The following is a 15,818-nucleotide window of genomic DNA, read 5'->3' as shown; positions in this document are numbered from 1 at the left end:
GGGTTTGTAAAAAATGTCGGTGTTAAGTTGGTCGTCATTAATGGAGATGGAGAGGTCCAGGAAGGAAAGGGAGGTGTTAGAGCTGGTCCAGGTGAATTTAAGGTCAGGGTGGAATGTGTTGGTGAAGTTGATGAATTACTCAACCTCCACGCGGAACACAAGGTGGTGCCAATGCAGTCATCAATGTAGCAGAGGAAGAGGTGGGGAGTGGTGCCGGTGTAATTACGGAAGATCAAATGTTCTACGTAGCCAACAAAGAGACAGGCATAGCTGGGGCCCATACGTGTGCCCATGGCTACCCCTTTGGTCTGGAGGAAGTGGGAGGATTCAAGGAGAAATTGTTAAGGGTGTGGACCAGTTCGGCCAAACGAACTTCAATACAAATTCTGGGCGGCTGTGCCAAGACTGGGGAGTTCCACTTATGGAGAGAGATACGAGATTACATTTATGAATAATTACAAAACGCTACATCGGAACTCACTCATTTTTCTTGTTTGGAAGTCAGTGAGAGAGCTTACAGACAGCAGAATATGGGAGGCCCGTCTGGAGATTGACAAAACACTTCAGCACGGTATAAGCACAAGCCTGGATAAGGGCTCCAGCTGAAGGCACAGTGAGGCAGGGAAACGGTCAGGTAATGTTACCAAGGTGGAAATAGGTGGTCATGCATTACCAGAATCCCATTTCTGTACAACACAGAGATTGCAATCAGTCAAGTTTAGCCTCCCAGCGCTGACCAGACAAGAGACATGTCAATTAGTAAGAAATAAAATTTGTCTCGGCTACTCAAGAGAGTGGCTTTTTGTCTTCCCAATATTACACCAAAGGAAATTGCTGCATATCCAGTGTTGGATGTTGGAGATGCTGTCTGGAAACCTGAGGGATGGAGGGAGATAATGATGAAGTAAGGGGACATAAAATTACAAGAAATCAGAATAGGAATAGGCCATTCACCCCCATGGGCCTGCTCCACCACTACGAGGATGATGGCCCCTCCAACATTCCCCATGTCCACTTTCCTGCCTTTTAAGTCATTGTGCACTATTGTGTGGTATTGTGTGTGTGCTTTTGAGTGGATTGACATTGAATAGACCTTGGAAAGGAAAGCTTTCAATGCAAATCCTGCGTGGCTATGCCAGGACTGAGGAGTTCCACTTATGGGCAGAGATACAAGATTACATTCATGAATAACTACAGAACATTACACCAAGAATCGATCTCAGCCTTCAATATACACAAAGACCCTGCTCCCACAGCTCTCTCTGTGGTAAGGGCTTCTAAAGAACTCACAGGCCTTGGAGAGAAGAAATCCCCCCTCAGCTCAGTCTTAAAGAGACAAGGCCTTTACTCTGAGACCATGCCCTCTCTTCCTCAACAAGGGGAAACATCCTCTCAGCAGTTACCCTGTCAAGCCCTTGAAGAGTCACATATGCTTCAATGAGATCACCTCTCGTTTTTCTAAACTCCAATGAGTCGGTATATCTAGATGTCTTGAGTGTATGTGGGGGGAGGAGGGGGGCACAGAGTTTTTAGGTGATAATGTCCAGGGAGTGGTGTGTAGATACCCACCACTTTCTGCACTTCTCTCTATCTCTTCACTTTTGGCATTTCTCTCCCTCTGGCATCATTGAGCTTCCAGTTCTGGTCGCCCTGTTATATGAAGGATATTATTAATTTGGTGAAGCTTCAGAAGAGATTTCCCACGACGTTGCTGGAAGTGGAAGGTTTCAGTTCTAAAGAACGGCTGGGACTTTTTTTTGCTGGGGCGTAGAAAGTCGAGAGATGAGCTGTTGAGGATTCTGGGATTGTATTAGATTAGATTAATTTCAGTGTGGAAACAGGCCCTTCGGCCCAACAAGTCCACACCGACCCTCCGAAGAGCAACCCAACCAGACCCATTCCCCAACATTTACCCCTTCACCTAAAACTACGGGCAATTTAGCACGGCCAATTCACCTAACCTGCACATCTTTGAACTGTGGGAGGAAACCGGAGCACCCGGAGGAAACCCACGCAGACACGGGGAGAACGTGCAAACTCCACACAGTCAGTTGCCCGAGGCGGACAACTATTCATCAGAGTTTAGAAGGTTGAAGGGAGGTCTAATAGAAACTTACAAGGTAATGCATGGCTTAGAAAGGGTGAATGCTGGGAAATTGTTTCTGTCAGGTGGGAATACTAGGACCCATGGGCACAGCCTTAGATTTAGAGGGGGTCAATTTTAAATGGAAATGAGAAGACATTTCTTCAGCCAGAGAGTGGTGGGCCTGTGGAATTCATTGCCACGGAGTGCAGTGGAGGCCGGGATGTTAAATGTCTTCAAGGCAGAAATTGATAAATTCTTAATCTCGCAAGGAATTAAGGGATACGGGGAGAGTGCGGGTAAATGGAGTTGAAATGCCCACCAGCCATGATTGAATGGCGGAGTGGACTTGATGGGCCGAATGGCCTTATTTCCACTCCTATGTCTTATGGTCTTATGAACCTTGTAGAAATGTATAAAATAATGACATGGCATGGATAGAGTTAACAGCAGGTGTCTTTTCCCTCAGACATGCGATTTCAAGACTTGGTGAACATTTTTAAGATGAGAGGAGAGAGATTTAAAAAAGACATGAGGGTTTTTTTTTCCACATAAGTTGGTTCATGTGTGGATTGGACGTCCTGAGGAAGCGGAGGAAATGGGCACAGTTACAATGTTTAAAAGACATTTGGATAAGTACATCAATAGGAAAGGGATATGGGCCAGGAGCAGGCAGTTGGAACTAGTGTAGTTTAGGGTTACGATCGGCATGGATGAGTTGGGCCGAAGGGTTTTATTCCGTGCTGTTGTCTCTATGATTCCACCTCCCCAGCACCTTTAATAACCTCCTCCCATTGGATGGTGCTTGCATGTCACTCAGTGTTCACTCATTTTAGCAACCTCCGTGCACGGTTGGCATTCTCTGTGCGCAACAGAAACCCCTTCCCAGTATCCCAAGTGATCCGTTGACAATCTCCCTCTGCTGGTTTCTCTTGGTAACACAGATAAGAGGAAGAAGGAATCGCAATCAAGTTTAAGAATTATAACAGGGACATTATTGGTGGAAGCAAGACAGTTCTGTGCCACAAATCATTCGATACACAGGCGAAGCATTTTTTTCCAGAGATAATAAAGCAGTTCAACAGGCTGCATGGTGGACAAGTCCATAACGCTTTTCCTTATAACTGGCATCCGTGTTTTTGAAGATCATCCATGAACTGAACCAATTTCTCACAGATACTTCTGAAATTCGTGCTGTCGCATTTTACTTGCGGCGGCATCTCTTCAACCCAAGACTCTGAATCCAGGATGTACTGGGTGCTGCGTTGTGATTGGTTGGCAGAGCGGAGTGGGGCCAGTGCAATTGGGGGTGGGGGGGAGGGGGTGAACAACAAAGAGAGAGGCAACATTAATTTCAAAGCACCTTGTCTCATCCCAACCCACAGCAAGAACACTTTGCATCAGTTGTACAAGTGTTGGAGGTGGGCACCCAATCAGTGCACAGCAAGATCCCACAAGCAATAAGGTCGGGATACCAGATAATCTGGCTTTTAGCTAACTTGGGGCCACGGTCAAAATGCGCAGCTCTTAGTGGTGTCACCCCTTAGAGAGTTTTGAGAAGTTTTGGAGCTCAGGTTGTGGTTCTGGATGTAGGTTCATTTTCAGACGTTTCGCCACCATACCAGGTAACATCTTCAGTGAGCTTCTGAATGAAGCTTCATTCGTTGGTTCACTGATGATGTTACCTAGTATGGTGGCGAAACATTCAAAAGTGAACCTTCCAGCTCAGTGAGCAAACCTACATCCAGGTGTCACCCAATTTCAGATGCTCGGATCTACTGCAGAGACTCATTGAGCTGTACAGTCAGACACAGACCCTTCGGTCCAGCTCGCCCATGCCGACCCGATATTCTAAGTAAATCTGGTCCAATTATTTTTAAAAGGTATTCATTTGTGGGATGTCACTGGCTGGGCCAGCATTTATTGCCTGTCCCTGGTTGGTGGGGCGAGCTGCCTTCTTGAAGCGCTGCAGTCTATCTGCTGTGGGTTGACCCACCATGCCCTTAGGGAGGGTGTTTCCAGGATTTTGACCCAGTGACAGTGATGGAATGGCGACACATTTCCAAGTCAGGGTGGTGACTGGCTTGGAAGGTGGCATTCCCGTGTACCTGCTGCCCTCGTGCTTCTAGACAGAAGTGGCCGTGGGTTCGGAAGGTGTTTGTTTTGCCTTACGACTCAGTTGAGACCATCAAAATCTCACGTACTTCTGTTTTTCATCTTTGGTCTTGCCGTCCTTTCCCATGAGGAGGTAGGACCTGTGAGGCACCAGGTTCATGGGGCAGGCCATCTGTTTGAGGAAGTGCCGGACATCGTTCACCTGAATGCTCTCGTCGCTGGCTGTTTGAAAGAGGGGGAAAGAATGCATAATCTTAGTTACCTCAGCCTGGTGGGGTAGGCCCGTGAAATGGAGCCCAATCAGACTGCGGTTTATTGAATGCCTTATTCAAGCTGGGCCGGTTTCAGAATGCAATTGACCAATGCTGATCGCTCTGAAGCCTTCGGCCTATGCAGCTGCTGCCTGTCATTGTGGCTCTCCAGCATTCTCTTTTAAAGCACACACTGTTTTCGCTCAAAGCTGGAGACTTGCAATGGATGCTGGAGAAACGCATCAGGTCTGGCAGCATCTTTGAAGAGAGGGAGAGAGACAGAGAGCGCGATGAGAGAGAGAGAAAGAGAGGGGGAGAGAGAGAGAGAGAGAGAAACAGAGGCAATGTTCCAAGTCCAGACCTACTCATCTGCAAATGAGTTCCAAAGAAGAGTTATAGAGAGCTTTATAGCAGAGAAAATGGTACTTCAGCCCACTGATTCTGTGCTGGTCAAAATAAAGCACCGAAGTATTCTAATTCCAGAAACCCAGGTAATGCTCGGGGGACCTGAGTTTGAGTCCCATCATGGCAGTTGGTAGAATTTGAATTCAATGAGAAAAAAACATGGAATTAAGAGTCTAATGAAGCCAAGAATCGATTGCTGGAAAAACCCATCTGGTTCACTAATGTCCTTTAGGGGAGGAAGTTGCCATCCTTATTTAGTCTGGCCTACATCTAACTCCAGACCCACAACAATGTGGTTGACTCTTAACTGCCCCTCTGGTTAATAAGGGACGAGCAATAAATGCTGGGCCTTGGTAGCGACACCCTCATCCTGTGATTGAGTTTTCAAAATTTCCAGTTTCCAGCACTTGGCGTATAGACCTGGCATTGCAAGTGCACATGTAAAGGCTTCTTCAATGAGTTCTCCGTCTCTATTAGACTTACAGGCAGTGTGTTCCAGAATCCCACCAGCCCCTGGGTGAAAATGAATTCCTCACATCCCCTTCTGCCTCTTATCTTAAATCTATGGCCCCCGGTCATTGATTCCCACACCAAGGGGAGAGGTTCTTTCCCCATCTACCCTTGACAATTCCCCTAACCATTTTACACACCTCAATTTGGTTCCTTCTCAGTCTCCTCTGCTTTAAGTTGCTGTGGGTCTAGAGTCACATGTAGGCCAGTCCAGGTAAGGATGGCACTTTCCTTCCCTAAAGGACATTCATGATCCAAATGGGTTTTTCCCACAATGGATTCATAGTTTTGTTCGGCTCTCAATTCCAGTTCTTTTTCATTGAATTCAAATTCCACCATCTGCCATGGCGGGATTTGAACCCAGGTCCCTCAAACATTCTGTTATAGAGTCATAAAACCATAGAGATATACAGCATGGGTACAGACCCTTCAGCCCATCTCGTCCATGCCGACCAGATATCCTAACCCAATCTAGCCCCACTTGCCAGCACCCGGTCCATATCACTCCAAACCCTTCCTATTCATATACCCATCCAGATGCCTTTTAAATGCTGTAATTGTACCAGCCTCCACCACTTCCTCTGGCAGCTCATGCCACACACGCATCACCCTCTCCGTGAAAAAGTTGCCCCCTAGGTCTCTTTTATATCTTTCCCCTCTCACCCTAAACCTATACCCTCTAGTTTTGGACTCCCCACCCAAGGGAAAAGACTTTGTCTACTTATCCTATCCATACCCCTCATAATTTTGTAAACCTCTGTAAGGTCACCCCTCAGCTCCAGGGAAAACAGCCCCAGCCTATTCAGCCTCTCCCTATAGTTAAAATCCTGCAATCCCAGCAACATCCTTGTCAATCATTGCTGAACCCTTTCAAGTTTCAAAACATCCTTCCGATAGGAAGGAGGCTAGAAATAGTTAGGTGCTTTATGTTGACCAGCACAGATTCAGTCAGGCTGAAGGGCCTTTTTCTATGCTGTCAAACTCTCTGTGACAGTCTGTCTAATCTCCCTTCATATATAAAACTCTCCAGGCCAGGCAACACCCTGGTCAATCACCTCTGCGCCCTTTCCAGTGCAATCACATCCCTCCTACAATGTGGGTTCAAGAAGCGTACACAATACTGTAGCCTATCCAGCACCTTATCTAGTTGTCACTGGACTCGGAATGTGAACTGTGGTTTTCTGTCTCCACAGGTGCTGCCTGACCTGCTGAGTTTCTCCAGCAATTTCTGCTTCTGTGTTCGGGTGAGCTGGTCTCACATTACATTTTGATGCCACATTAGATTGTAGCTTATGTTTTCCTCCTTCAAAGTAATTCAGAATATATTGTTTATAGCTCTCTATAACCATCATGTATAGACACATCAAGTTGCAAATATTATTGATTTCTTTACAATTTTTCAAATGAGATCTCACATGCAGACTTTATATCGTGCGAGATGGAAGCTTGACCACGAGGGTAAAATGTCCTTGAATAGGACGTACTTTGTGAGTGCCAGCAATATTATAGTCATGTCACTGGATTGTGGTCAATGCTCTGGAAACGCAAGTTCAAATCCCTCCTCCTCCTCAGATGCTGCCTGACCGGTTGTGCTTTTCCAGCACCACACTCTCGACTCTGATATCCAGCATCTGCAGTCTTCACTTTCTCCTAGGTTAGGTGGATTGGTCATGCTAATTACCCATTGTCCTCAGGGATGTGTGTATGTTAGGTGCATTAGTCAGGGGTAAATGTAGAATGATAGGGCAGGGGAATGGGTCTGGGTGGGTTACTTTTCAGGCGGTCGGTGTGGACTTGTTGGGCTGTAGGAGTTTCCAAGCTGTAGGAGTTCTATGAAGAGTCGTGCTGGACTTGAAATGTTAACCCTGGTTCCCTCTCTCCACAGAGGCTGCCAGACATGCTGAGTTCCTCCAGCAGCACCCTGCGTTGTCTCAGATTTCCAGCGTCTGCAGTGTTTTCCATCTTGCAGCCTCTGACCGGGTGGGGGAAGTCCCTCCTGTTTGCAATTTTGTTCTGTCTAATGTTGACCTGCCGCGTTCACGGAATTCAAGTGAGGCTAGGCACGGAGCGTTGGGAGGCAACATCGAATCTGCTGGTGCTAGGCCGGTGTTGGTTCCTTTCTGTTACTTACCGAGTTTAATCCTCTTTGTGATGGAAGCTGTGTAAACTTGGAAACTCCGTACTGTATCGATTCCCAAAAGGTTGCCAACAAATCCTGGAATATGATGGAAGCTCTATAATGGTTACCGTGGTAACCATTACTGCTTGTTGCAAAAGCCCACGTGGTTCACTTTAGGGGAAAGAAATCCACAGGGCCTCCCCAAGTCTGGTGCAGGCAGCACGGTGGTTCAACGGTTAGCACGGCTGCCTCACAGCATCCAGGTTCGATTCCAGCCTCGGGAGACTGTCTGTGTGGAGTTTGCATGTTGTCCGGAGGTGTGCGGGCTACATGGATGGTCTAGGGAAATGCAGGGTTGTGGGGATGGTGTAAGGGTGTTGGTCAGGGTGGACTCAATGGGCTAAATGGCCTGCTTCCGCACTACAGGAATTCTGTGATGCCGCCGCATTGTGACTGTATTTGTGCAGAAATACAGTCAACCCGAGAGCAGTCGCAAACACTGGCATCGCCACTTTGCACAAAAGAGAAACGCAAACAAGGTGAGGTTAACATATCCTCTTGGGTGTTTGAAAACGCGCTGAATGAGATAAGCAGCAAAAGGCAGTGGTTGCTGGGAATCTGAAACAAAATCAGCAAACGATGAGAGGACACAAATATTGAGAATACTGGAGAAACACAGCATCTGTGAAGAGAACGAAACAGAGTTCACATTTCAACTCCAGTATAACCCTTCTTCAGTATTTCAGAGTTATTCTGACTCACATGCCTGAGTGGCATTGGTGGCTCAGTGGTCAGCATCGCCGCCGCACAGCACCAGGGACCTGGGTTCAATTCCAGCATTGAGCGACTGTCTGTACAGAGTTTGTACATTCTCCCCACATCTGTGTGGGTTTCCTCACACAATCCCAAATATGTTCAGGTTAGGTGGATTGGAGCTGCAAGTGTGGTGCTGGAAAAGTGCAGGAGAATTGATGTTTTGGATTCCCTGATGGAGGGCTCATGACCGAAATATCGATTCTCCTGCTCCTCGGATGCTGCCTGACCTGCTGTGCTTTTTCAGCACCACATTCTCGTCTCTGATATCCAGCATCTGCAGTCCTCACTTTCTCCTAGGTTATTGCATATAGTCTTCAACGGTGTGTGTAGATTAGGTGCTTTATCAGGGATAAACGTAAAATAATAGGACAGGGGAATGGGTCTGGGTATGTTACTCTTCAGAGGGTTGGTGTGGACTTGTTGGGCCGAATGGCCTGTTTCCACACTGTAGGGATTCTATGAAGAGTCGTGCTGGGCTCGAAACGTTACCTCTGTTTCCCTTTCTCCACAGAGGCTGTCAGACCTGCTGAGTTTCTCCAGCAATTCCTTGCATTGTCTCAGATTTCCAGCGTCTGCAGTGTTTTTTATCTCGCAACCTCTGACCAGATGGGGGAAGCCCCTCCTGTTTGCAATTTTGTTCTGTTTTAATGTTGACCTGCCGCTTCCACGGAATTCAAGTGAGGCTAAGCACGGAGCGTTGGAAGGCAACATCGAATCTGCTGGTGCTAGGCCGGTGTTGGTTTCTTTCTGTTACTTACCGAGTTTAATCCTCTTTGTGATGGAAACTTTGTAAACTTGGAAACTCCCTACTGTATCGATTCCCAACAGGTTGACAACAAATGCTGGGACAAATGGAAGAAAAGGATGGTTAGAAAAATGGAAACTTTGAGCGTTTAACCCTAACGTATAGGATAGGATATAGAAGAAAGTGTAACTACTTCTCCTGGAATAAAATACATACAATGTGCTCTGCAGGATAGCAAAATATAAACTAAGATGTAAACAAGGCACTCAATCTCTTCAAGACTGTTCAACCACTCAATATAACTACGGTTGATCTGATAACTCGACATCCCACCTACCTTGATCAACTTCCTCCTCCCCTTTTCGCTGATTAAGAATCTATCTATCTACCATAAATTGAGTCCGATCACATCTCGTGTTCCACCATTGTTTGAGGAGCAGAATTTCAATAGCTTACTGCCCTCTCTATAAGAGAAGTAAACGTCATGCTGTCCTACATGGACAGATCCCCGAATTTGAGCCCGGGACCTCTCGTTCGCGACTCTCCCGAGACAGAAAAGGGTCTTTTCCACAATCCGCCCTGCCGACAGCCTTCAGGATCTTAAACAATTCAATCGAGTCAGCTAAAACTCCAGTGGGTGTAAGCGTTTCAATAAAGGACATTTTTAAGGGCCTAGTTTAGCCACAGACCCAAGGTTGTTATGAGTAAGAAGTAGGAGAACTCTGACCTGACCGTGTTCTGACCTGTTTCAGCAATTGCAGAATTAGAAAGGCAAATGACAAGTTAGTATGAAAAGGTTAGATACTTTCTGTTTTTAGGTAGTAACGAGGCCCATTGCATTATTAGGGAAGAAAAAAACAACAAATGATGAAACCAGCCAACCTCCATGTGAGCAAAACAGGATGTAAAACATTAAAACAGATTGCAGTTTAAGTGCAGATTCTTACATCCAGGGGAAGAGTGACAGAAACCAATTACAGAGTGAAGATGTGACCAGCGGCTGAGTGGTTAGCACTGCCGCCTCATAGCACCAGGGTTCAATTCCAGCCTCAGGTGACTGTCTGTGGGGAGTTTGCACGTTCGCCCAGTGTCTGCATGGGTTTCCTTCGGGTGCTCCGGTTTTGTCCCACAATCCAAAGATGTGCAGGTTTGGGTGGATTGGCCACGCTAAACTGCCCAAAGTGTTCAGGGATGTGTAGGTTAGGTGCATTGGTCAGGGGTAAATATAGAGTAATGGGTTTGAGTGGATACTCGTCGGTGTGGACTAGTTGGGCTGAAGTGCCTGTTTCCACACTGTAGGGTTTCCATGTGGCCATGTCCCCCCAGTTATTTCTGGAATCTAAACAATTTGTCAGTCGTATCACAGAAATGTAGTAACTTCACATTAGAGTTGATTTGAAAGACCTTATAACAATTGGCAGGAATTAATATCTTTCCTAATCCTTCAGAATATTTTCCTAAATTCCAGTGGATACAAGGTTCGCCATCCAAACCTATCCCCATCGGACGATCATTTCACTCTGGGAGAAGGTGTTCCTTTAGGATGGCAGGCTTAATATGCTGGAATTGCTCTCTCAATCAGCACTGCGAGTCTAACTACACCACACAAACTGGGTCAAGAAGGTATCTCATCGTTATCTTCTCATGGACTGTGAACACTAGTCTTGTGAACTCGTTCATATGTTTAAATTAAGAAAAGCTCTTAATTTTCCTCTGAATAAATGCTGCTGGAGACATTAGAGAAGATTTCAAATGTTTACGAGGGATATATTCAGAGCAATTCATGTCCAGTTGCCTTATGGCTAAATGGCCACTTACCTTTCCTGCAGCTGTGGGCAAAATATATTAGATTCGATTCAGAAACTGAAAGCTGACTGAGCAAGGTATTAGTGCATCGATGAAAGGCGACAGGCATTTGCCAAAGGAAGTTGGCTTTTCGCTAACTTGATGTTTTGCAATTGAGGAGGCGACAAGACTTGGGTAGTGTGGTGGATGTGGTCTGTATGGCCTTTTAGACAGGGGTAGAGGAAATCGGAGCACCCGGAGAGGTTAAGGCTGCTGCCTCACAGCGCCAGGGACCCGGGTTTGATTCCTACTTGGTAAACCGTTCCAAAAATGCACAGGTTCTTAAATTCCAAGGAAGGGTGACAAACTGGATCCCAAGTTGAGTTAGCGATAGGGAGCAACGGGTAATGGTTCCCAGACATTTTATGCAACTGGAAGGCTGTTTCCAGTAGCGGGCTCAATCCCTTTAGCTTGTCGCATACATTAGCAATTTCAGGGGCCGGTTAGTTTTGTTGGTTCGATGCCTGTCTTGTATTGCAGAATGAACTCAAGAGCCCAGGTTCAATTTCCATTCCAGCTGAGGAAGACTGGAACCTGCCTCCTCACACTGCTGCTTCCACAGGCAAATCACTGCTGACACAAACATCAGCCACAAAGGTGGCTCAGTATGGTGTATTGCCAGACAAGGGGCTAAATACTTGGGCAGAGCACACAAGAATATCTTCATGATTTAGATTCAAATGTCGGCAAGTGTGGTAACAGAGTTAGGAGATACCATAAATATTTACCGCATGGTTGACAATGAGGAGGAAACTTTGGACTGCAGGATACACATGGTTTGATGAGTTGGGCGGCAAAGTGGAAAATGGAATCCAAACTTGGGAAGTTTTGGGAAACTCGACAAGGAGTACGCAATAAAGGGAAGGATAATTAACAGAGTGGAGGATCAGACGGACCTTGAACCCTACAGCCTCATGGGTAATAAGGTAGATCGATAAAGGTGATTAAGAAGGCACAGTATATGCTTTCCTTCATTAGCCAAGATCATTGATATTATGGTACAGCATTAGTCAGCTTGCATACTGTTTGAATCTTTCATTTGTAAGGAAGATGGGACTGCACTGGAGAGGGTGGAGAATAGCTCGTCATGATCATAGAATCCCTTTAGTGTGGAAGCAGGCCATTCGGTCCATCGAGTCCACACCACTCCGGCGAGCATCCCACCCAGACCCACACCATCCTTATAACCCTGCATCCCCATGGCTAATCCATCAACCCTGCACAACCAATGCACATTATGGGCAATTTAGCATGGCCAATTCATCTAACCTGCACATCTTTGGACTGTGGGAAGAAACCAGAACACCCGATGGAAACCCACACAGACACGGGGAGAATGTGAAAACTCCACACAGACAGTCGTGGAATCGAACCCTGGGTCCCTGGCGCTGTGAGGCAGCGGCATTAACCCCTCCGGGTGCTCCGGTTTCCTCCTACAATTTAAAGATGTGCTGGTTAGGTGAACTGGCCATGCTAAATTGCCATAGTGTTCAGGGATGTGCAGGTTAGGTGCATTAGTCAGGGGCAAATGTAGAGTAATGGGGAATAGGTTTGGGTGGGTTACTTTTCGGAGGGTCAGTATGGACTGTTGGGCCAAAGGGACTGTTTCCACACCGTAAGAATTCTGTAACTGTATAATCACCCAGTATTGAACAATGACCTTTGGATGAGAGATCAGATCAATTGTTGCTGCTGCATCTTGAACTGGACAAACTGAGCAATGATTCAATTTAAGTTATTTCAAAGTAGGAGGGGAAGTGTATGCAATGGCACGTTGACCTCAGAAGAGAGGTCAAAAACCAGGGGACGTTAAATTTAAAGTTTTTGCAGATAGGACCAGTGGGGAAACAAGGGAGTATTTTCAGTCAGACGCTGGCCAGGACCTGGAAATCAGTGACTGAAAGGGTGGAAGAGGCGGAAACTGGTACCATGCCTGAAAAAAAAGACTTTTTTTGCTTCGACTTGAGGACATTTGATCCTATCCAGATTCTTCATGTTCTGCTCTGCCCTGGACTGTAAGAAACTACAGAGAGTTGTGAACGCAGCCCAGTCCATCACCCAAACCAACCTTCCATCCACTGGCTCCATCTACACTTCTCACCTAACCCCCCCCCCACCAGATTATAATCTCTTCCAACCTCTTCTCTCGGGCAGAAGATAAAAAAAACTTAAACACACATACCAACAGGTTCAACACCAGCTTCTGCCTTGTTGTTATTAGACTCAGATTTAAAATTTAATGTTGACCTCATTCACTGTGCACCTTCTCTGTTGCCGTAACACTGTATTCCTTGCTCTGTTCTATTTCCCTCACACACTCTGTATGGTATGATCTGCCTGTACTGCATGCAAAACAAAACTTTTCACTGTACGTGTGACGAAAATCAATCAAATTAAAAAAAAAACTTTGTATGACCTCTCTGATTTCTAAACAAAAAAATAACCCACCGTGGCCCTTGTGTCTTAGCATATTGTGAAATAAATTCTTTGAAAGTTTCCATCGATTTGGTTTAAGCTACTTCAAGCCCATTAGCCAGGGCAGTTAAAATGTATTCAGATGAGCAATGTAATGTTCCCATACTGCACTCTGGAAGGTTAAGGCTCCAGGGCACTTGACATAGTTTGTCAGTCATCAGGTTACTGAGCAGTTGTCAGCTTGTCCGCAAAATCAGTCAATTTAACAAGATTTGCTTTGCTGACTAATTTTTTATGCTTTTGCGAAGACAAGTTAGAACTGCAGTGATACAAATACACAGATCATTGAAGGTAGCAGGACAGGCAGAGAATGTGGGTCATAAAATAACTGGGAGGCAATGGCCTAGTGGTATTATCACTAGATTATTAATCCAGAAACTCAGCTAATGTTCTGGGGTCTAGGGTTCAGATCGCCATGGCAGATGGTGGAATTTAAAGTCAATTAAAGAATCTGGAATCAAAAGTCATCATTAGGCAATCCTTTACGGGTGGCTCAGTGGTTAGCACTACTGCCTCACAGCGCCACGGACCAGCGTTCGATTCTTGCCTCAGGCGACTGTCTATGTGGAGTTTGCACATTTTCCCTGTGTCTGCGTGGGTTTCCTCTGGGTGCTCCAGTTTCCTCCCACAGTCCAAAGATGTGCAGACCAGGTGACTGGGCCATGCTAAATTGCCCCATAGTGTTAGATGCATTCGTCAGGGATAAATATAGGTTAGGGGAATGGGTCTGGGTGGGTTACTCTTCGGAGGGTCGGTGTGGATTTGTTCGGCCGAAGGGCCTGTTTCTACACTGAAGGAAACCTAATCTAATCTAAAACCTGCAGTGCTCTTGGCTTTATCAACAGGGGCATAGAAAACAAGAGGAAGGAGGTGATATTAAACTTGGCCAGAAGTCAGACGACACCAGGTTATGGTCTGGCAGGTTTATCTGAAATCATGAGCCTTTGTCGGGTGAAACATTGAATGCTGGAGTACAGTTCTGGCTGCTGCATTAGATGTGAACGTACTGGAGTGAGTGCAGAAGCGATTTACAGGAACGGTTCCAGGAAAGAGAAACTTCAGTCAGGACGACGGGCTGAAGAAAATGGGCCTGTTCCCCTTGGAGAGAAGGCGGTGACTTGAGATTTAATATGGGTCTTCAAAATCATGATTGGGTGGGTTGGAACAGACCGAGAGAAAGTGCCCCCACTTGTAAAAGATAAAAAAGAGCGATACAGCATAGATTATAATAAACGAAGCAAGGGTGATGTGAGAGGAAACCTTTTCACACAGCCAGTGGTTAGGTTATGGAAAGTACTGCCTGGTAGATTGTGGCAGAGACAGTGCGTAAGATATTCAGGAGAGACATTGGATGCTTACTTGAATAGAAATCGTGTACAGAGGAACCTCGATTAACTGAAAATCAATTATCTGCATTTCAGATTATCTGAAGAAGATCTCAAGGTCTCGAGAGAAACATTACATCAAAGAGGTGTTTTCAACACTGATTGTGCCTTTTGCTTACAGTGATTAAAAATGAACTCGGCTTACTGAAGTGTTGCTGAGTGTTGTACTGGACATTGATGGGAGCTCATTTACAATCTCCAAATGACTAACTGCCAGCCCCTCTCTCTCTCCCCACACTTTTTCAGGAGGACTACACGGAGGTGTACCCTAAACCCTCTTCCCCAGATAATCTCTCCAACATTGTAGTGTACAGGGCAGAGGTGGAACCTGTCAAAAAGTTGCAGTAAAAAGTTGTGTGTGTGGCTGTGTGTGTGTGTGTTTGTGTGTGTGTGTGTGTCTGTCTGTCTGTCTGTCTGTGTGTGTGCTTGAGTCTGTGTGTGTGTGAGAGTGTGTGTGTCGGTGTGTGTGTCAGTATGTGTGTGTGAGTATGTATGCCTGTGTGTGTGCTTGTGTGCGAGCGTGTCTATGTGTCTGTGTCTCTGTGTGTTTGTGTGTGTGGGGCTGCGTGTCTGTGTGTGTCTGTGGCTGCGTGTGTATCTATGTGTGTCTGTGTGTGTGGGTGTGGCTGTGTGTGGGCATGTGTCTGCATGTGTGCATGTGAGAGTATGTGTGTATGTCGCTGTGTGTCTGTGTGTGCGTGTGTGTTTACGTGCATGTGTGTGTGTGGGCGTGTGTCTGCATGTGTGCTTGTGCGTGTGAGAGTATGTGTCTGTGTGTGTGGCTGCGTGTCTGCGTGTGCGTGCATGTGTGTGGCTGTGTGTGGGCATGTTTCTGCATGTGTGCGTGTGAGAGAATGTGTGTGTGGCTGCGTGTGTGCATGGCTGCGTGTTTTACAAGTGGGGGCACTTTCTCTCGGTCTGTTCCAACCCACCCGTGTGTGCATACTTGTGGCTGTGTTTGGGCGTGTGACTGCATGTGTGGGTGTGAGAGTATGTGTGTGCGTGTTTGCATGGCTGCGTGTGTGTGTGGCTACATATGTGCGTGTGTGTGTGTGTGTGTGTGTGTGTG

At 46.3% G+C, this 15,818-nt stretch overlaps 1 protein-coding gene across 1 annotated transcript in view; it reads right to left on the bottom strand.

Annotated features, from left to right (window-relative positions):
• Window positions 1-3,055: 3,055 nt before the first annotated feature.
• Window positions 3,056-15,818, bottom strand: part of LOC122541325 (complement C4-A-like) — a 155,384-nt gene continuing 142,621 nt past the window's right edge. Inside the window, exons 38-40 of the mRNA XM_043677991.1 lie at window positions 9,058-9,141; window positions 4,288-4,420; window positions 3,056-3,343 (exon numbers count right to left, since the gene is read on the bottom strand). Of these exons, the coding sequence (XP_043533926.1) occupies window positions 3,202-3,343; window positions 4,288-4,420; window positions 9,058-9,141 (359 nt within the window). The 3' untranslated portion in view covers window positions 3,056-3,201. The remainder of the gene's footprint in view (window positions 3,344-4,287; window positions 4,421-9,057; window positions 9,142-15,818) is intronic.

This window comes from Chiloscyllium plagiosum, chromosome 37, assembly GCF_004010195.1.
Source record: "Chiloscyllium plagiosum isolate BGI_BamShark_2017 chromosome 37, ASM401019v2, whole genome shotgun sequence".
NCBI lineage: Eukaryota > Metazoa > Chordata > Chondrichthyes > Orectolobiformes > Hemiscylliidae > Chiloscyllium > Chiloscyllium plagiosum.
The sequence above is the reverse complement of the archived record's forward strand: the minus strand, read 5'-3'. Positions and strand labels throughout refer to the sequence as shown.